The sequence below is a fragment of the Apteryx rowi genome, unplaced genomic scaffold (genome assembly GCF_003343035.1).
Source record: "Apteryx rowi isolate R43461 unplaced genomic scaffold, aptRow1 scaffold_462, whole genome shotgun sequence".
Lineage (NCBI taxonomy): Eukaryota > Metazoa > Chordata > Aves > Apterygiformes > Apterygidae > Apteryx > Apteryx rowi.
In genome coordinates this window covers 8,593-31,564 of record NW_020450719.1, presented here as the reverse complement: position 1 = coordinate 31,564, position 22,972 = coordinate 8,593, and the positions used below count along the sequence as shown (strand labels likewise).

The following is a 22,972-nucleotide window of genomic DNA, read 5'->3' as shown; positions in this document are numbered from 1 at the left end:
AAATGGCATTTCATCAACCAGAGTCTTATCCCAAGGTCCCCCACTAGGAGAGATGGGTCCATTCTGGCTTATGTTCAAATACAGATGCTTGGAAACAACAGCCAAAAGCAACCTGGCCAATCCACTGTAATTATGGAAACAGTCTTCAGACACTTTGTCAAGGGTTTTGCAGCTTTAATATGTGTTTGAATGAGGGTGACTGCTATGGTTTCACCAAACAGCTAATTGATGTTCTTTCTCATGGGAGATGAACCTAGCATTAGCAGTCCCCATGGAAGGCTATCCACACATTTTTCAGTGAAACAGCTTTATTTTAGCTCTGATCATAAAAAAAGAAAATGTATATTAGAAGTTCCTGTAGGAGTTTTTCAACAAGGTAGCTTCTGAACATGAATTTAAAGAGGTGACCACAATTATTACAGTGATTCATTTATAATAGTTTGTTCTTTTCAGCATTTCAGTGAACATAATAGGAGAAGAAGCTCTTAACATACTGCAGTGCCATTAAAGAAAGGTTTTTATACCTGTTAGCATGCAACCTCTGCTGGAAATTACAAATCTCTTATTGCAGGGCTTGTATATCCACAGCCTATTTAATGAAACTACATTAAGCCCACATGACACAATTTGACATCCAACAGTACTTATATATCTCTTTATTTTACTAATTTCCCTCCATAATTAGTCCAGCTAAATTGAGAATCAGTATCATTCGCTCGTAAGCATCCAGAATCTCAACCCAATAGTCTTTTATGCATGAAATTGGAATGATAAATCAGAAATTATATATAAATATATAATTTTAATATATATATATACACATACACCCCCCCACACATATACGCATACACACAGTGTTGGTATAGATTACATAAATTTTCAAATATATATGTAATTTTGCACAAATATAAACATGTTTTCTCTGGAAAAATTACATATGCATGTTTACTGTTTTGTTCAATGAGGAGCTACAAATAAATACTGTGTAGCAGAAGTTACACACGTTAGTGTAAAAATCTGAGTACAGAGAACATGCAAAATGAGGGGAAAGACTGAGATCTCATTCTGTTTTTATCTGGTACTTAATTGGGTGTTGAAGTCATGGGGATATGTATGATTTATGAGATGAAACTGTTAGGGAAAATAAATGCCTAAAATCACATTTTAAGATTTATTACATTGGTAAAGTGCCTCTAAAGGCGATAGAAACTTTGTCTCCTAAGAATCAGCAGAGAGAAGGCGACTCCAAGCCAGTTGCTACTCTTTGAGCTACGGCCGCTCGTGCAAAGGCTAAGAGGCCAGGCACTGGGGCGAAGGCGGCAGCTCCCACTTGCCACCCCGTGGCGCGCAAGGCAGCCTGCCCAGACAGCTCCCTGCTGGCCCCGCACCGGATTCAGCCCTCCAAAATCCTGCCTGCATCGGGGGGGTCCGGAAATCCTGAAAGCCCTGATCAGGGCAAGAGCTTCCCAGTCCCATCCTTTGAGAGGATGAGTCTTCACACTGAGATGTTCTGACAGAACAGGCAAGTACTTTGCAACAGCGCTCTGTTTTGCTAAAAAATAACTGTGCAGCTCGAGACAAGATTAAGCAAAACAACATTCGACTGCAAGGCAAGCTACGCAGAGAAAAGTGATACATCCTAATCCTAATAGGGCTGGGCAATAAAGCACTATCTCAATGAAAGGCTTCAGTATTTGCAATGCAGGTGGCACAGGGCCGCTGCAGAGGACCGCTGTGGGTGAGCGGCAACGGCAGTGAGACAAAGCGCCTGCAAGAAAGCAGCTGATAAAACAACCCAATATTCCTCAATGAGAGAGCAAAAGGCTGTTGCTTAGTTCCCAGTCCTTAACCCATAGATTGTGAACCCATATACCCATATAGTGAAGACATGGTGAAAGTAAAACTGAGCTTAAAAAAAAAAAGATATCGTAGGAGTACTTGTAGTTAAGAAACTAGATAAACTAGTGAGTTTTTCCATCTCTGTGGGCCTATAGATAGAATACAAATACTGCAAAATATTTGACTCAGTCTTTAAAGAGATGTTCTGTAACCTGTCAGATTATTTCAATTGTACATTCTACTTTATAGAGCAATACTCAACCAAATAACAGTGTAACACACTCCACTGTGCCGGTTGTATTGCCTCGCTGACCCTGTCGAGAGAAGGGGGAGCGGAGCGTGTGAAATGGGTGGACTGAGTCAGAGCTTCATGCTACAGACTCTGTGTTATCTGTCTCCAGCTCTTCTCCACAGAACTGTTGATCTCATCTATCACAGAATTAACCAAAACAGGCACTTGACTTGTACAAAACAGTATGGTTGATTAACCACATTAATTTGTATCAGCTGAAGAGCTGGTCTCTTCTGCCTTTGATAAAAGGCCATTTGAATAAAGAACATTTAAAACTAAGTCAGTCTGTGGCAATCCAGAAGTGCAAACCATAGAAATAGATTATAAAACAAACAAATACAGATAAACCTGGAAAAAAACAATATTATTATATTAGTAGCTTTTACTTATTAACTGTCTGTTTTTTAATATGAGTTTGTATGACAAAGGCTTCTGTATTTAACGAATGCCCTTTGGTTTAGCACCTACAAAACCTGTTATTGTAACAGCATACAGGAAAGTCAGTCCTGGGGTTATTCTGAATTATTTGGTACAAAGTAAGCCATCTCACTTCAGAACAAATAAACTACGTTTAAAGCAGATACACCATGTAATTTTAAAATGCAAAAGATATAATACCTCTGTCTGAACCACCTGATCATTTCTTCTCCACTGAAGTTCTCGCCCTGTTGCATGATAATTAGTGCATTTTCCTATATTTTCAGTTCCGCAAGGCAGTGCTCTCAAGCAGAAATCTAGGAACAGTCATTTCCTGACTGAATCATTTCTCTGAAAATTTATTTAATGAAGGCAAAAAACTCACTACATAACAAAAGAACCCCAATAAGTTCAGTACTTTTAACACATCATTCTTTGTCATGTATATCCTTTTAAATACAGTTGTTTTCTTGGAAGCCTGAATATCTTCAATTTTTCACAGCTTTTCCTTTCCCTCTCCCCAAAATCCTGCACATCCTTTGAACTCAGTCAGCTCTGACAGCATGATCTTTCTTACTACATCCGAGACATGAAACCCAAGAGGGGAACAAAAAGTTTTTCATTCCAGTCTCTACCTCTTCTTATGCTTCACATTCACCTCTGAGCTTTGCTTGCTCTTCCAACGCAAAGTGTCTATCCATAAATGTTTTAGCTGCATGCAAGTTATTATCACATCTTCTTTCAATTATCCTTATTCCCTTCTGCCTGCTGTGCCTTATTATTGTAAGGAGTGGTAAATACTCATTACTACTACTGCTTAAGTAGTACTTTTAAGGAGTTCAAATACGACTCCTTTGATCACCTTTCTTGTCAGTCACTTGATTTTATCATCTCTTTAGCTCAGTCCACTAACTCCATCTTTGCCAGAGAATCAAAATCTAACTTCTTGATCTTGCATTAAGCATCTCTTGCAAGTCTGCTTATTCTAGTCTATTCCATTTTATACTCATCTCTTAACCACATTGTTTCTGATAATGGTTCAGTTTTAAGTTCCCCAATTAAGTCTTTAGTCCTCAAAGGTGATATCAATCCAAAGATAAACTATGTTTAAAACTGATGCATGATAACATGTTTACCTGAATAACTCAGTGCTAGTCTCCCCAAACATAATTTCTTGTGCCACTGTGTCAAGTACATTAAAATATGTCAACATTTCTTCATCAATGCTAGTTGGTTCATATTCACCCAAATCAACCTAATTCTCAGCATCTGAGCTCAGATCTTTCCATAGGGATCTGAAAATTTTTTTTTGTCTTCTTCTGTGGGTTTATATTTTAGGATTATCTGACAATATCTCTTGCCTTATCTATTATTTGCCATTAATTAGGCCTTGGGCACTTGTAACAAATTGATCTTCTTCTTCTCTTCCTACAGTACACATCTCTAGGGTTTTTAAAGACTGAAATATTTGGCCTAAGTTAAATTTTCTGAATGAAATGTAAGGGCTTGTAAAGTACATGAAAGCAGACTACATGATCTAATAGTTGTTGTCTTCTTCCTTTCTATTAAACAGTGACTATTTGTAGAAGCAAATCTTTGCTTTTTTTCTTGTAATAGCAACTAAAAGCCCAAAGGCCACTGTGCCACATGGTGAACAAATCCTCTCTCTCTCTCTCTCTCTCTCTCTCTCTCTCTCTATATATATAGGTAAAACTTAAGTCTGGTGGAGGGTTTTGGGAGGGGGGGGAGGGCAAGAGGGTGTTTGGTTTTTTGTGTTTTTTTCTGCAATGTGGTAGCCCGGACCAGAACTAGGTATAGTAGTCTTCAGCAAATCACCATAAAACACCTGAACTGAACATCATTAAATTTCTACTGTGGTGCTAGTAATTAAAGAGAGATATACTTCTTTTTGCCCCACCATTATTATTTTGTATATTTACTAGGGAACAAACTACAACTCAAAAATCCACTCATTTGTAACTACATGTAAATAGTCTATTAACCATCTCTGCTATATTTTCAGACTCTCTTTACCATATCAGAACCCTAATTAAAGCCTGAATTTCCATTCTTCTGTTTGAATGTGAAGAAAATAATAGTTTCTTTATTGAACTATGACTAAGAGTCTTTATGGTATAATTCATTTTACAGTGATTCTCAGTATCATTAAAATAATAATCAGACACTAATTAAAATTACTTCTATTAATATTCACTTATTAAAAATAATAATCTTTAAAAAGAGGGTTTTTACATTAGTAAGAGTACAGAACTGTCAGTTACATGTTCATCCATTATACAGACAGTGGCACTATGGAAATACCTGAATTAAAGATTCACAGGTGAGAATAGTCCTAGGGTAAGTGAAAATATTCCTGCAGTCACATCAATATGACAGGATTAAAGAAAAAAATCTAGCTAACTTGGGCTTATTACTTCTACAATAATGTACTTAAAGAAAATATAAAGCCATCAGGCATGATTTCCCTGTCATGAATTCAGGATGACAGCCCATTAGCACAAAATGCTGCTGGTTGTGATCTCTATGCAAACTGAAACAGTCTTGAAAACTCAGTGTGACATGTCAGGCTTTCCTCATGAAATATTTTAACAAACAAATTAATCATCATAGCAGTGCACAATTATGTCACTGTATAGCTGCATTCATCCTGAAGGATCCCAAGAGTAAAAATCGTAGATCAAGTTTTCAGAGAAGCTGGGGTAGATAAGTCTCTCTCTCTGTCCTTCTTCCCGTGTTTAACATGGGTAACAGACTACAGCTTCATCATTTATGATTTTTGGAAACTGTTGAAGTATTCAGGGCACAGGCCCTCAAACTCGAGTGATTAAAGAATATGGCTGCTGCCCCAGCATTACAGATAGTTTATGGAGAGCAGCAGAAATGCAGCTACAGTGCCCAGTAACCAAAATAGGTACAGCAAATAGCAATACCTATTTGCCACCGGACAGAGAGGAGAACGAGCAGAGAGCCCAAAGGTGCCCTTTCACTGGAAGTCCCAACTTGAAAAAAGAGAGCAACAGTCTTGCTGCAATGAAAGATTTAAACCTTCTTTCCGACGAAGTGGAAGTAATTCAGGAAAAAAGATGGTCTAAAAGCCGAAAAGATTTGGACAGAACTTAAAAGGTTGAACAAAACCTTTACTACTGTCACCCAATGCCTCATATTGTTAATCTGCGCATAATATTCCTAGAACATTTTAAACTCTTGTTTGGAAATTACCTAGCAGTTAACCACAGCTTTACAACCTTGATGTTAGCGGTACCATATCTTAAAAAGTGAGAAGAGCAACACAGAATGCAGAGCAAAACTACATAGACAACTTCAACTGCTGTACCCCATTTGCAATGCAGAATAAGAGGAGCAAATAAATGCAGAAAAATCCAGATGTTTCCAGAAGTAATAAAACAACTGAAGTATAAATAATAGCTGGCTAAAACATGTGATAAGTGCGTAACCGTTTCTTCATGGCTGTTGAAGCCTTACCAACAGATGATTCCTATAAATTGCTAATCTATCATTTTTGCCTTGCAGGTTAATTACATCCTTCGTGTCCCTAGTAAACTGAGTTTGAGCCATATATTCACACAAACGTTAATGCCAAGATGCCTGTAACACAAGGCAAATCAATTGCTGGCTCCTAAATAAGGTATTCCAAATTCAGCCTCCATCTCAAAAACTCCCTGAACTGAAGCTGCATGGGACGTGCTCTGGGGAAAGCATGACCTGTTCTCACATGTTTCTCCTGAAACTTCTGCTACTGGCATTACAAGATAGTAATCCAGATAGCGCCATGGTCCAACCCTCCCATAGCAGTTCTTACGACCCCAAAAGTTTTACTAGATTCCCATATTACGAGTATGACTGATTCTTTCAACTGAGTGGAAGCACAGATGTACTAAAAGCTTTCTCTCATTAAAACCTCCCCAGGAAGACATAATTTACAGGCAAAATCAAGGTTGGAGGCTGGGATTATACAGATGAGTAATGCAGCATGATTTAATACTATACTTTGCTGAGTATTTAGCAGACAGTTTGGTGACTGGGTAGAGAACATCTGCCAGTCACCAAAGCCAGTACAGCTGTTTTCAATGAAACAGAGTGTTCCCAAAAAAGTGAAGTTTCCAGAGAAGAACAGACGAATCTGGAGATTCAAAAGAACCAATTGCTTGCTCTGTCAAACACATTCTATCATACTACCCTTGCATGCATTTGTACTTCTGACCTACTTTTTCCCAAAGCACTTCTGTGCTGTTAATTTAGCCTTCCATGTAGTAGGTCGGCTCCCAAGAAACACTGTTTAGTCCCTAAAGCAATTTATCATTGTAACATAAACATTAAACATTAGCATTTAAATGTTGTCCAGCTAGATTAGCCAAAAAGAGATGAGATGAACTTTGAACTTTTCTTTGGTGTGTGGAGTGCCTGGGCAAAAGGAAAATAAATTAATTTTTATTGTTCTACAGTTGTTGCTTCTACATCTATTGTTCTACATATTTATCAGTTTGCATTTTTGTAAGTATAAATATTTTATACTAATTCACAGAAGAAACAGCCTTTTTGATAATATGTATATATATTATCCCTCATAAGTTGTGCATTTGAAAACACCCAAAATAGCTTCTTACTAGGATCTCTACATCTAGTCCCCATTAATCTGATTAAAGTATCCAAAACATTTAAGCAACATTTGAATATATTGTTTTTTTATGGTTACATGAAGCTCTAAAACACATAGATGCACTTTTTCCAGCAGCAAATTTCTTAAGTCTTGGGGTTGTGAACCATTAGCAAGTAAATCAGTAGGAATACATGTTAGTTCAGGTAAGAGTGCTCTCAAGTGTCAAAGCATTCACGTTTTGAAAGGTTCAATTAAGATAATTTATAAAATCTACTGTTAAAGGGAGGAAGTTCATAAACTTCCCTGCTGCATCTCCACGTGTCATCACCAGGAATTCCTTTATCCAATGGATACCATTATCTTTACAATCCTAGCGGCTCCCTTTTCTTTGGAACTTCCATTAGTTGTTCAGAATTGAAATCAGTTCTACAGCAGAACTATTAAAAGCTATACTTTTACTCTGTACTGCTCTTTAGAGACAGAAGTATTCAAACAAAACATAAAACATATTAATCCCATAATATCTGTGCTGAATGATACTGTATTTAATATGTTTGATAAAGACTGACCCACATTGAAAGCAATTCTAGTTTTATTTCTTAACAGCCCAAAACTCAGTTTGTTTGCTGAAAGGCAACAAAAAGAGAAATTCTCATGTGAAGCCCTTAAACTTCCCTTCCTTCTATCCCCTTGATTTAGCCGAAGTAGTTGAAAATATTCCTGTCCCCAAGGGTAGGTTGCAGCTTTTCCCATTGCTGGAGATAAATGGAGAAGGAATGGTAAATCAGATCCCCCGCTGCCGTGGTTCACGGCACGCTCTGTAACATAAATTAAAGAAATGGCACACTGCACGAACATGGCAGGCTGCGAGTGCTGGCAGCTGGGCGGCTGAAATGCCACCTGAATGCTGCCTGCACTCTAYGGGTGATGCTCGGCGGAAATGGCGCGGCACAACGGGCTGGGGGATGGAGCCAGACATCCCCATGAAAGTCCTTACTGAGACAAATTTATGGTACACATTGCTTAGGAATTATGTATCTTCAGGTTATTATGAGCTCTCCCAGAACTGACTTATAACTCACGTGCTCAGAATATTTTATACTTAACTGCTTTTAGGGCAGCATGTTTAAAATCTATTGGTGTGCCAACAAAAGCCTATCAACTGTTAACAGACCTAACTTTTTTTTTTTTTAATAGCAGGGGAAACTAAAGGTTATTTCTGCACAAATACCCTTCTCCTCTGATGCAGGAACTATTTGACATTATGAAAGGCTGCTCACCTGCAGGAAAGATTTAAAAGCCCTCTAGCTTGCAGGATGAAAGACGCTGTTGGAAAATTAATGTAAACTTTCAAATCTATCACTCTAATTAAATACACAACAGCATGGGTTTGTTTGCTTGCTTATAAGCTGATACACTTTTCTGGTTATAAAGAGAAGGGCTTTTTTCCACACTCTCAAGGACTCTTCCAAGCACCTTCTCCAAGCAGAGCAGAAGAATGCCTCTGTGGGGACCCGGGCCACGACACACTCTGACACCCCACTCTGGGGGGAGAAGCTAAAACAGCACCGACAGAGCTTCTGTAAATGCCTGTTTCAAACAATCATACTGATACTGCCCTTTCCTGCAGTCCTTGTGTATCTACATGGGCACTATCACACCTTGGTTTGTGTTTCAGATCCAAGAAAAGATTTTTTTTTCCGCCCCCCCACATGGCATTTCAGATTGAACAAACCTCATGACTTTAAAAGTGACCCTTTTCTCACAACTGCTCTGCTGTCAATACTGCTGTACATTGGCATTCAGAATAAGAGCACAGACTGATTTAAACTTTAAACACCAAAATTTCTTTGAGGCACCTCAGGGTACAGCAGTGATTTCCTCTGAGTTTTCTGATGTTTACTTCATGATGCCAATTTAACACATGCCGAATATGCCACTACCATGTTTCTATTGCATCTATATTCAGCTGCGCTAGGGAAGACTTCAGTCACCTTCCATAAACCATGTCAAGTATTATAAAACTCAGATACAAGACAAAACTCTCAGAAAAGAGAAAAAGAGACAAAACGTAAGTAAAAGAAATTCTGAAATGGTCTAGTTTGTTAGTGTTTCTTAGCTGTGCCTGCAAATGTAGTCAGTATTAAAAGCAGCGGTTGGAAAATAAAGATCTCAGTACCATAAAATTACTATTTTCTTCAAAGTCCATCATAAGAGAAATTTTATCAATTTTGCATTTCTGTGATGACAGCATGACTGGAAATATACTGATCAATCTGATTTTGCCATTCTTAAGCATACTGAACAGCAACTTATAACTATGAATTGAATCAAAAATCATATTGATTCACATTTGATCCAATTCACTGTAAATTCGAACTTTCACAAACTCCACTGAACTCAGTAGGACTTCTTTTGAAGAAAAAGTGCTATTCATCCACAGAAATACTTACAGGATTTAGGACCAGAATAACTACTTCTATTATACTACATAACACAAGGCAGTAAAGTTGGAAACCCTGCAACTACTGTGTAAGGACCAGCCAGAGACTCACACTTTCTTCTCCACTGATCTAAAAGAGCAGCTACTGATGTAAATTAAGTCATGGACTACATCCCTTATGTAATGACCAGCTAGGAAATCCTCTCTAAGAACACGCTTATCTTCTGGGACATTTTTTTTTAAATGGAAATAAAGATTTAATGTAGAGGATCTAGCATTTCTCTTGGAGATAAAGGAACATAAGACTGGATCAGATCATCTGGGTCAAGTCCAGTCCTCCAGAGTTTCAGGAAGTAGTCCATATGGTCCTTCTATAAATTTATTAAGCTCATTTGTTTAGTTTCTCCTTTACTGTTTCCATTAAGCTGATCCCAAACCCAGCTCCTCTAGTGGTCAGGAGTTTTCTTCTAATTTCTCTCCTAAATTTAGTCCTGGCTACCTAGTACCTAGGTTTGGGTTTTTTTGTTGTTATTTTTTGCAGCAACATTTGCCTTCAACTTATACAGAGTGTTATTCTCCCTTTGCCCATGTATTCAGAAGCAACAGAAATCATATCTTCAGCCTTTTCTTTGCTATACACTATAAAGTTCTCCTGTACCTTTTCATATAAAAATCTTTCTATTTTCCTGACCTTCCCAGTAGCCTTTCTTTGCAGCCTTCCTGTCCAAACTGCTGTATGAGCAATTTTGTATTCTAACATTCAGCTCTAAGCCTTCATTTCAGAAATGATGACATGACACATGACAACACAGTGACTATTTTTCATGTTGTAATATAGCGAGTTTTCATATGACAGTATGATCTGTTAGGTCTGTAAGATAATACATAAAAGAGCGTGCATATACAGTGTTAAAACAAAACAGCCTTTCAAATGAGTTAAAAACAGATAAAATATAAACAGCTATAGAGAAGCTTTTCACGTGACACACATATCACCCTCATCTTCTGCCTTAGCTAGCTGGCATTTTCAGACACCCTCAAACTCCTACCCTGTACCTTAGTTTCTTAGCCTCTTTTTCTCTTCAGCTGCCTTCAGTTATACATCTCCTACTACTAGAAATGAGCAAATTGTGAAAGATGAAGCGAGATCTCAGCCAAATCTCTGACCTCAAACCCGAACTGCTATCAATATAACACAAATTTCCACACAAAGATAGCTCAAATTATGATAATTAAGTGATGGATATAAAAGCAACCAATTAGATTCTGAAGCTTCTCCTACCATTACTGCTTGTTGTAATTAAAGCAGCTGTTTCTCCTTTCTAAGGGCTCCAAAGGACTCTTGAAGAGTATTGCATGAATGAAGGAACATTAACACACATCTGCTTTTGTGCACTTGCAACTACCACCTGCCCTAAAGTAGCAACACGCTTGGGCTACACAAGCACCTTCTGCAGCTCTTAGCGCAATAATAGGGTCTCAGGTTATTTTTAGTTACTGCCAATGGTAAAGTAAGTCCAATGCTCCAGTTTACGCTATTTTCAGAGCCACCAAATTTGCAAAGGTTTGCTCTGAAAGAGAATACTTTTTCAATTTCTGAATGAAGATGGGAAAGGAAGGATTACTTCCATGTCAGGCATATTGTTAAAACAGTCCACCTCCTCCCACCCTTTTATTTACTTATTTCAAAGACAGGCCTCATAACTAACCTCTTCCACCAAGGTTTCCTTCTCCTTCTCTGAAGCATCGCCTCCTCTCTGTTTTACTCCCAGACCTGGAAAAATATTTCCTTCCTTTGGCCTGCAGGCCCAAAGCAGACAGCAAGCACTGTAAGTCTAAGGGCAGGAAGAAATGGTGCTATGATATTTTAAATAGGTACCACTCCTCCTACATGTCTGGTTCCCCCCCCCCCCCCAAAACCCCTGTTAAAGCTGAATGTTGTAGAGGTAGTGTTAGCACTCCGAAAGAAGGCAAGTTAAAATGGGTATGTCCCACTAGTGGGAATTGCTGGTCTACTTTACACGGCAGTGAACAAACTGTAAGCACACATCTGATTCACATTCATAGCTATATAGAAGATTTATCAAAATGGGATAGAAGGATGTTACACCTAAGCAGAGCATTCTTCAAAGGAAGAAATATAAATAAATCTCTTCATAAAATTATCCATAGATAATACATGCAAATGTTTTATGCATTCCCCAAGTTCTTAAGCCCCACAGTATTTTGCCATGCTTATTTCCAGTGGGAAGGTTATCTGGAGGTCCCCATCAACATTACTGTAATTCTCAACTAATCAGTTGGGGTTTTTTTCCACATGTCCCACCACCTGGGGTGAATCTCTTGACACATGGCAGAAGAGTCACTCTCTGGTTCAGAGAATGAACATTTAAGTATTTTTTACAAATAAGAACAGTATCAGCAACAAAGACTGAAAGTGCCTCATTCCAGTACATAACAGCCTCCCGGGCAGGTGGGCTCCCAGGCAAATAAGGATACTGTGTCTGGGTTGAACACATTTGGGGTCAGTTTTTTGTTTGTTTGTTTGTTTTTTACTATTTGGCTAGTAGTTAAAGTCTCCAGCAGCTTTATGAAACTACTAGATCTTCAACCCTCCCCAACATACATACAGGTATTTTTCAGTTCACCTGGCGGAATCAAAAATCACTTCCTTGCACAGCCCCTGTTGCAAAGGCACAATGGGTGAACTCAGAATTCAAGTAAGATAACAAAAAAATGCAGAATCTACACTCTTCCAGTTTAAGTCAAATTTTAGTATGGTTTTCTTGAAAGAGACACAGGTTCTGCAAGCATAGTTCAGCATGGTAATATTCCATGAAGCAGCAGCCATATAGATTTAATTGAGGAATTGGAGATAACTGCTTTTAGCTTTTTTTTTTCTTCCTTAAATAATATCACTCTAAGACAAGGTTAAAGAATGAAGATATTTCTCATGTAGCTAAGTCCATCTATCCCTAACTCTAAATTTTCGAGGAGTTGCACCTTATTTACTCACTCAAGAAAGTCTTTTCAAATAATACATTTGCTCATGGCACCTAACCCAAACAGCATACATGCTTTGCCAAGATATAAAAAATATTTGTTGTTGGCATTTTTCTTTGATTTGTTTTCTGCATTGATTTTTTTTTTTTGCTTGTTGTTTCCTTAGGAACCAGAACCAATCCCATCAGTCCTCTCTGCTTACTCTTCTATTGGATGACGCTTCTTTCCTTGAAATGTATCATATATTTCAGGTCCAATGTACAGTCAAGAAAAACATTTCCCTGAAGTTTCTGCTCTCTCCCTTGGGGTGAGAACTCTAAAATTATTTACTAACTTGTGTCCATATCAAAAACAATCTTGGAAAGCAGTATGCTTCTCTGCAACCAAATACCTTTATTTGTGTATAACTAACCAAATAAGCACAATAAAACAAATGTCTGGAACAGCACAGCCTCCTCATCTCATAGAACAGTAAGTTATTTTTGAAGGGCATTTTTCTTGTTCAGATCATAGACTGCTACTGAGCTCCTGCACATGACTATTTTGAACACAGGGGTCCCTTTAATTTTTAGTAAATACATGAAAGCTTTCTGCTGTTTGTCTTTTGATATAAATGAGGAAATATCAAATCACATGGATGCCTGAGCATACCTGCTGCTAGCATTACTGTTTCAGTGCTTAGCAATATGCCTGAAAAACACTTGCAAGCTGAAAACCTGAGTTCAGAAAAATGAAACAAATAAAAAACTTGCCTTATAGTAACAGCTGATCCTAGCTGCAAGGAGCAGATAGAACTAACCCATATGCTAATCTCAAAGTGGGAGACAGCACAGTATCGAAGCTATCAAGTAAGTATCAGACATATCTGTACAAGTATCTCTAACGAGAGAAAATACTGCATTTTTAAAGGCAATTTTATTAATCTATTATTTATATTTAAAGCAGTATGAGTTAACTTCCCCACATTATTTTCTATTTTCAGATGGTATAATTCTCCAAAGTACCAATAATTCAATGAATGTAAACTGAATTCATCCTAGATGAAGATCTGTATCTGCAGAATCATTAAAAACCACATGGGGTTTACTCTGAAAGGATGCTGAAAAGCTTCAAATAACTACAAGAGGAATTAGATGAGATACTAAGTTCTAGTAATACCATGACAATAGTACCTGTTTAACCAATATAAACAAGTGACCCTCGATCTTCTACAAAATGCTAAAAATACTAAAAAGTTGCAACTTAATGATAACAAATATTGGTTAATTCCATTGGGGGAAAAGCTCTTCCTGACCAGAAAAGTTGGAAAGTTATCACGAAGCTTCAGTCTTGTCTCAATACACTACCAGAGTGCTACAAGAGAATACTATATCTTTTAGGTGTGAAATTTTCCTGCTTAAAGATTGTCATAAAATATCTCTGAGAAAAAAGCCATAGGAAACAGCCTTTCAGTCTGGAAAAATCTGGAGGTGATATGATAAAAGTCTACAAGATCACGAGGAACTTGGGAAGGGAGGAAGAGGATCAATTGCTCTGTTTCTTCCAATTTAAGACCTAAAGGGCATCACACAAAGCAAAACAAAAGATGTAGTTATTCATATGGCAGGTACTGGATATGCGTATTTCTTTCCCAAAGGATGCCACGGATGCTAAAATTTTGCAATTTCAGATGGAAAAAGGACAAATCCATAGAAGACTACTAAAATCATAGTAACTATGCCTAGGAAGACCCTAAGCTGGAAAAACTTCATCAAAGTTCTTTTGCACTTAGTTGTTCTTCCTGAAACTCTAATATTAATAAGAAAGGCAGCATAACGTTGATTTTCAGCAGTGACTTTCCAGTTAAAAGATATGTGTATTATGACATTCCGATGGCATTGAACACTTTCCTGGGAAAAGACTTAATTTTAAGCCATTGGATAGTTACTAGTGAATATTACCTGCCCTACCTAAGAACACCCAGAAAAACAGATTTCTCACTGGACTACAGAGGTACAAACTATTAAATTTGGATCTTTGCGCAGTAATGAGGACTCAGAATCCTTATTCACAAGTCATTTCTGCTAGAATTTGTTCCACCAAAGCCACCAGTAAAAGGTTTAGTCCATAAATAAGAGAAGCATGATTGGACCTTAATTAAATTTTACCAAGTTTGAAGGTAAAATCCCAGAAAGAGTTCCAGTGAACTCATTAGGCATACTGTGAAAATGTTTCAAACTACAGTTTGTCACTAATGCTCAAGTTTCTGAAACCTGACTGTACTACATCTTGTCTTCATTACACTAGGACACGATAAGACTCATTCCTCTGTCTTCAGAGATCGATTAATTTAGGATGTGACTCACAGGTAATGATCTTCTCCTTTCTGTAAGACCGCCTCTACTGATCTAATAAGGTCTTTCATAGAGAGAAAATTTAATCTAGGCAATTCATTGATTTCTTTGTTCTCCTGTGAAGTAATTCATGTCTTGTCTTTTTATGCAAAAGGGATGAAAAAAAATCTGGTGTGTAACTTTAAGTGAGTTAACCAATAACCAAAAAATTTTACACTGCCTTTTGCACTGGGGCAGGAATAGAAATATGCAGCAGGTCACTGATGAGTATTGTCTGTGCAGGGAGAGGATAAGATGATGACGATGACAATATTAACGAAACAGCTGCATGAGGCACTAGAAACTGGAAATGTTGTGGATACAGTGGACAACAATCTTTCTTATGTTGGAATCTCAGAGTAATGTTTCCATCCATTTATTTTACTCAAAGCATTGCTGTTTTAACTACACACCATATTTAAACTCCTGCCTAGTGTGAGGGGAACACTGAAAAAATTTTCTGTTATGGAGTAATTCTGAATATCTCATTGTTTTATATCTTCAGTTTTTTCAGCGTATTGTGTTTTATTTTTTAAGGAAACATAGACAAAGACAAATCCACAGAATTCCTCTACTATTCTTACTTATTCCTTACATAAAATTGCAATCTCGTGTCTGCAATAGCATGTTCTTCTTGTTAAATTATTAAGTTATATATTACTTTAATTAGTTATTCAAGTAAATTTTAGTTCACATAATAGTGATACAAAGTCATATTTCATACTAAGAAGCCCAAGAAATTCTGAGATTTCCCCAGGTAACTTCAATCTTTGCTGGAGTTATCATACGGGCCAAGTCCTGTGTTAGCCACTACTGCTAAGTGGCACAATTGCTCCAGAAATCCCGGCAGCTGGGTCTAGGCTCCAGCAGATGGGCCACGGAAGCACCTTGGCCTTCGGCTCAGACAAATTAACCACTCCTGGCTCGTCAACGCTGCCACCAACTGCACACGCACTAAGAAGTTGGGGCTGGACAAACCTACTTATGTGGATCAGCACAGTAGCTTGGTCCCAGCTTTAGAACTTAAATATCATTGCTTGCATGGAAAGGAGGCGCGTCTTCTTCACTAAGCCTTCTTTTTTTTGTGCAGTGGCAGCCCAATTTTAGATTCTCGTATGATTAAACAGCATCATGAGACTCAAGAAAACACAAAACAATTCAGGAAAGATGTTGTAGTATAAATAATATCCTTCTGTTTAGCTGGCCCATGCCTGGAAAGCTGAAAAGGAGCTCCCCAGTTTTGTAAACTGACTATAAAACCCTTTCAGGTGATGTCTTACATAAAGTTATAAGCTGAAAAAATCCTTATCAGGAGTCTTCACTTCTAAAGAAAAGTAGCTTACTTTTGCAAGAAGCATGAAGCTACCACTAGAATAAGCTACTAGTTGGTACAAAAGCAGCTGGCAGGATATTTACATTACTTCTATACTCCATACTACCTCTCAGATACAAATATTTCCTCAGGCACATTGATATTAATCAATTTACAACCCTCACACAGCCTTCTACAAAGTTCATGGAAGTCACACATATAAAAATAAGAATGATACGTACTGTTCATCAGTATTTAAAATATTAAGGTTAGATTTTAACTGGATCTAACTGGCTGCAAAGAATAATAAGGGGAGTAAACATTTCTATTATACCTATGCAAGGGCCAGGCCGACGTCAGGTTTGTGCATACACAGATAAAAGACTACTTTCTCCCTCTAGGCCATTGTAGAAAAAAAACAAGATGAGTTTGGAAAATGGTTTATCTTCTTTGTCCTAGTCGGTGCAGATGTGTCAGCACAGAAGCCCCATAAATTAATGTGGGCATGAGCTGGTGGCAGCAATTACTTCTTTCCTTCCTCCTGCTTCTTTCCCTTGGTCAACCCCCTTCCCAACACCACTACATAGGGTAAAGCAGGGAGAAATTTTGAGGCTTGGTGCCTCCTCTAGTTTATGCACCATCGCTTGCTCTGGATTGTGCCTAGAGACAGTCCTCAACCCTAAATTATTTAGGCTGAAATTTGAAATGTTACTTCTGTTACATAAAACAGATCAAAGGATTGGATCACAGGATAATTCAGGTCGGACGGGACCTCCAGAGGTCTCTTGCCCAACCTCCTGCCCAAAGCAGGGTCAGATGTGAGGTCAGGCCAGGCTGCTCAGTGCTTGATCCAGTTGGGTCTTGAAAACCTCCAAGCTTGGACACTGCACAGCCTCTGCTTGGCAGCCTGCTTGACTGTCTATTAGTAAAAGATATATCCATATAGTCACTCTGAACCTCTCTTGCTTGAGCTTACGCCTGTTGTCTCTCATCTACCCACCATACAACACCAAAAAGAGCCAGGCTCTGTTTCAGAGTCTCAGTTTGAGAAGCTTCAGACTCAGAGAAGTTTCACTGGCTCCATTAAAGCCAGCTGAAACATTGCTATTGATTTACTGCGGAACCAGAATATGATTATTTGCAACTTCTTCACAACCACTGGTGAACACAGGCAGCACCAATTCCCAAGGCTTCATGAAAAGCAAATCAGCATTGAGTGCTACTGAGCTGTTCCTACTATTGCCATGTATTAAGAATCTCTGAACATACATAGGGAGGTGGAGAGACCAGCTAGGTAGCTAATACAACATAATGTTGTTCATCTTTAAAAGCAATGGGCACAGTGAAAAACACACAAGATGATATAATCATAAAAATTTTCTGTAGAAAACGACTAAGTAATACTGAGAAAAAGCTGTTCCAGTCTTGCATATATCTGTGGACACATTGCTTCAAAACAAGTGCAAAATACAATAGAAAATCCTGAACAGTGTCGGTAAAGGGAATGAAGCTAAGCAAAGAAAACCAGAATCCATTCTGAGGAATAGTGATGCAGGGGGAAATGTAGAGCATTTATTTTAAAATCCTGGTGATGTATTGTAGGAAATATCGAGTTGCAAGTTCTAAAAATTGGTGGAACATATTGGAAATAGGGAACAAATTACTCTGCAAATTCATTTCAACAGAGTTTTCTGAAAGAAACAGGTGGGTGTTTCAAGTTCCTGTACTTACTTAAATTGTTTAAACTATTTATAACACTGAAAGGGGAGCTTTCAAGTGAAATAGAACTGCTTGCGCTTTCTGAATACCTCTTTTTAAAAAAATCTTTCAGTCTAAATAACATACATCAGCAATATTAAAGGCTTAGCTAGAAATGAGATTTGTCCTCACAGAGGACAAGGGGCCTGCAAGATTGCTTGCCTCATTGGCCTTGCTAGAAGAGCTGGAGGTGAGGAAGCAGAACAGTCTTTATAAGCCACCTACAGTCCAAAATTAGGTGCATTAATAATCAAAAACGGGGAGGTTGCAAGTTCCTAGTCAAGTCTATTTGACTCCTTCCATCTTCCAGTCAGTTACCACATGCAAAGGAATAAGCATAGGGTTTAATGACAACCTATTTCCCCAGGAGCAAGGGGAAAAGCTAATATTCTTGTCTTTTCCAGGTCTCCTTCTAAAGTAGAATAATTTTCAATCACCTTTTCCAAAAGAGGATTCACAGCATTACAGCTGTGTTTAGAGTTGCACAAAATATCAGCAACTCTTTCTTTCTACTAACAAACCACAATTGATTAATTAGATCACTTCAGTGGTGATGATGTATAAACAGATGATTAATGTTCAGTGTCAAACTCATTATAAAGGAAAGAGACAATAAATGGTGTGTGTTAGAAAACTGAGAACGCAGGGGAACAGAAATCTGGTTTCAGGTTTACAGCAGAACACATGTGAAAAACCTCCTATAAAAGCAGCTGATTTTTCCCCTCTTTGTAGGTTTGTAAGGGAATCTTTGAAAATTTAGGCACTGTTTTGACATTTTATTCTGTACATGAATTGAATTCAGATTAAATTTCTCTTTTTATCTGCAAATAATTTCTGTTAACATTTCATCACTTGATAACTGCATGGTCCAAGTCTGATCACTGAAGTATCTGAATGCAAGGGCAATACTGTTTAGGGTAATGCTACACTCAGTTAACTATAATGCATATTATGCAGTATTTATTAAAATGTATTTTCCGAAGACATGATGCAATCAGAATCATAGGATAATTTAGGTAGGAAAGGACTTCTGGAGCTCAGCTGATCCAACCCCTGCTCAAAGCAGGGCTAGCTTCAAAGTTAGATGAGGTTACTCATGAACTTGTCCAGCTGAGTTCTGAATACCTCCAAGGATGGAGATTTCACAGCCTCTCTGAGCAACATCTTACAGTGCTTAACCACAGTGTGAATTTTTTTCTCTTCTATCCACTCAGAATTGCCCTTGCTGAAACTTGTGACTGTTGCTCTTGTCCTTTCATTGCACGCCTCTGACAAAGGTTTGGCTTTATTGTATTTTTATTCCTTAAACATGTTCTTTGTTAAAGAAAATGAAATAAAAAAATTACAGCCAGGGAATAGTAGTCTGCATCTCAGCTATGGTGGCCAGCAAACACTAATACATCCCTGACAGCTAAGTGGCAACATGCATGCAGATTTTTAAAGCGAAGGTTGAGAACACTTTGTGGACAACCCTTTATTGTCTTAAAGCCCATGTGCTCTTCGGACATGCATAAAGTAATATTCCCTACTGCAAATTGTAAACATATTGCCAGTGCAAAAATACATGCTTTGATGTACAGCGAAACATGAAAAAATACAGACATACCTGGTCCAATGCAGAATGATGCAATAATTGCAAGAATGCAAAATATACTGAGGTAAGGAAGCCAGTGCACATTATTCTGGGTAGAAAAAAGATACTCATGTTAAGCAGGTCATATGTATCACCAGTAGTAAAAAAATCACAGAGAATGGATAGCGTTTTCCACACCTGTTTCTCTATTTCAGTTAGTCTAGGATTATTTGAGAAAATAATAGTATCTCTGTGGAATTTTATTAGGTGTTTTGCATTAAAGATCCTGTCCTCTGTGGAAACCAGGTAATGAAATACCAGACGATCTCTTGTACCACAGAAGCCACAATACTAAAAGTTTATGACACCGTGTGCTAAGGTTCAAGCCAATCTGGAAAGACTTTTTCTTCCCATCACACTGGTTCTGTGCCTCCATCCTCCTCAGATGTTTCTGCCATGTTTAAAAACAGCAGCTATGATGGCCTTTAGGGCTTCAAAGGTAACCAGTCAAAGGACAGGCTGAAGGCCAGATACGCCTTTCAGTAGCACAACTCTATCTAAACCTTAACACAGCATATGAAAGCCACAGTCCAGCAATTTTTAGCCATAGCTGATTTTGCATACAAGAAGAGCCATGTGCAAATAACAGGTACAGGGGAAAGGAGAACAAACTGTAAATAGTTCTTTGATGGAATTGTAAATGGAACTACCTGTCTTCCTCATGAGGCAAACTATCTTTCCACTTCACAGTAGATTTCGCTTGAATGATGGGAACTTTAACTTGAAATACTGTGAGCAATTTCTACTGAATTTCCAGGACACTGTTTCTTAGCCTTATATGTAAATACTCAATAATAATAGATTAGGAAAACCACATTCCTTTCTCTCTCCCATTAATTCTTTTTATCAGCAAAGTGCGAATGCCACTATTATAAGAATTTTACTAGTTTTGCAAGTCTGTTAAGATGCGTATAACTGCAGTACCACAAAATAGCACCTTGAGCTACACTGTACTGTACACTCGTCAAAATAGATCACTATCTTTCAGTTTAAATAATGACCTTCTGACTTTCCAGTTTGTTTTTGAAAAAGTTTTGAAAGTTTTTTGAAACTTCTGAAAAAGTTTTGAAAAAAATGTTTTTCCCAGTCTGGATTGTTTCCTTAGTTCTGCAAAAAAACATGCTAATGGTCTCCTAGGCATTAACATTAAGTAGGAGACTTGTAAATCAATCAAAATCACATACTCTGGAGTTCTCACCCGAATTCAGGCCCAAGGTCTCTCTCTAAAAGAGAGAGACAAGGTGCAAATACAGAGTAGACACAAATTCCCCTGACATCAAGCCTATTTGTATCCAGGATCTTTGCTCAAAGCAATACTAATCTCTAGTACTAAATAGATTGAGACACTTCAGAAAAGAAGTAAAACTGAAAGGCACTGAAACTTCAGCTATTTACAATAGCTGAAGGTCCTTATGCTTCAAACTTTTATTTTAAAAAGTTTGGAAGAGAATTCTTTTACTCAGCATACAAAAATTGCAATAACATCTGTCTTCTAGAGCATGTAGAGTACTTCACATGACAGGTATGTGAAGTAAAGTTTTATTATGCTGTACATACAGGTAAGTAAATACAGCTTTGCAGCGATGTTGCATATGCTTGCTAATCAAAATGACTCTTTTCACCCAACGAGCAAGATTTGAAAGTCAGATATAATGGTAAGACTCATTATACCCATGTTAGCAAAGACACAGAAATCAACAACAGCGGAATAAAAACTTGCTGAAAGACGACCCAAAAACATGCTAATCCAGACTGTCGGTTTTACTTCTCAAAAGCCCTCAGGGACAGAAGAAAACTGCGCATGACGATGGAAATGGAAGCTAAATAAGACAAACATTAGGTTGACTTAGACTAAGTATTAAGATTAGTTTAATCTTCCTCTGACCATCTAAAATAGTCAGTTGGGGAACTAACTGCTAATAACATCTGAAAACTTAAGCGCAGACATTCTACAAGGGATAAAGTCTTTATATTTTCAGTAAAAACATCAAAAAATTAACTTGAAAGAAACAGTAAAAGAGGAAAGTTTTCTCTACTGCAAAAAAACATCCAAGCCTAAGAATAAGGTTAACACATAAAGAAGGAAAGAAATTTCAAGAGTGCTTTACAAGCAAAGATAAAAATATAGAATATAACATTTCTCAACTATGGGTAAAATTGTCTTCAGAATAGTTCAGTTCCCGAAATGCATAAATCTTTCCATTAATGACAGCTGAATGTGACAAAGCCCCTATGGCTTTGAAATGCAAGAGCCACTATGGCTAACCAGCACATTTTGAAACCAACAGATTTATAACTAAACAAAACACAGAGCTTTGAATCCTTACGGCAAACTGATTGGCTCAGGTAGGAATGTTGAGGCAGAGGCAGTGATTAAAATAGACAAAAGAGAGAGCAAAACTATGTAGTGACTACACTGTTACCTGTAAGGTCAGAGACACTGTCAGTACTGCAAAGAAGACGACCATCAACCCGAAACCTCCAATGAGAAGAGGTCTACGTCCAAGCCGTTCAATAACTAAGCCCTGAAAAACAAAAAGTGGCATTTAAATTTCTTGATAAAGCATTGAAGAAGTCAAACAATGTGATATGTTCTTCTTATAAACATAAAGACCAAAAATAAAATCAACTGAATTAATTGTATTATTTCTCAGCTATGGTGTGTTCATAATTGCTATCAGTTTACAGAATTTTACCTCTTTGTAAAACCAGGTCAGCATAGCATTCCTATTTAAAGCCACTACAAAAATCTTAAAACTGTCAAAAATCATAATTGATAATTGATAATAGTTTTATGCCTATATTTCTTCCTACAGAACAAATATGACCATATTGATAGGTAAAATGTGCAACTTTGTAACTTTAACTTCAATGACACTAGCGTGGTGGATCTCAGAGTTATTGCTACATTTAAATTATTGCATAGAAATTTAATAATAAATTTCACAAGGGCATACCTCATCTGCGTAAAAGTAATTAATATGAAGATGAGAACTAGGTAAAGTTTGATTTTTTTTATTCATAGTTTAGGGGAAAAAATACCAGGTTGATTGGAAATGCTTACAAATTTGCACCAAATTCCTATAATAATGCTGTTAAAATAAGTAATTTTGAAATTAAAAAATGTTAAAACAAATACTTTGATTTTTCCTTTCAGCTGCTCTTTAACTTCAATATCTCTCTGAATTTAAGCTTAAAAGGATAAAGAAAGATATGTTTTTACTATGTATAGGTTAAGTAATTTTTCTTTTACCAATATAAAAT

The 22,972-nt window shown here is 37.5% G+C and overlaps 1 protein-coding gene across 1 annotated transcript in view; it reads right to left on the bottom strand.

Moving 5' to 3' along the window:
* Positions 1-22,254, bottom strand: part of LOC112971917 (solute carrier family 2, facilitated glucose transporter member 9-like) — a 45,629-nt gene extending 23,375 nt beyond the window's left edge. The window contains exons 1-2 of the mRNA XM_026077813.1: positions 22,132-22,254; positions 19,682-19,757 (exon numbers count right to left, since the gene is read on the bottom strand). Of these exons, the coding sequence (XP_025933598.1) occupies positions 19,682-19,757; positions 22,132-22,254 (199 nt within the window). The remainder of the gene's footprint in view (positions 1-19,681; positions 19,758-22,131) is intronic.
* Positions 22,255-22,972: the final 718 nt, after the last annotated feature.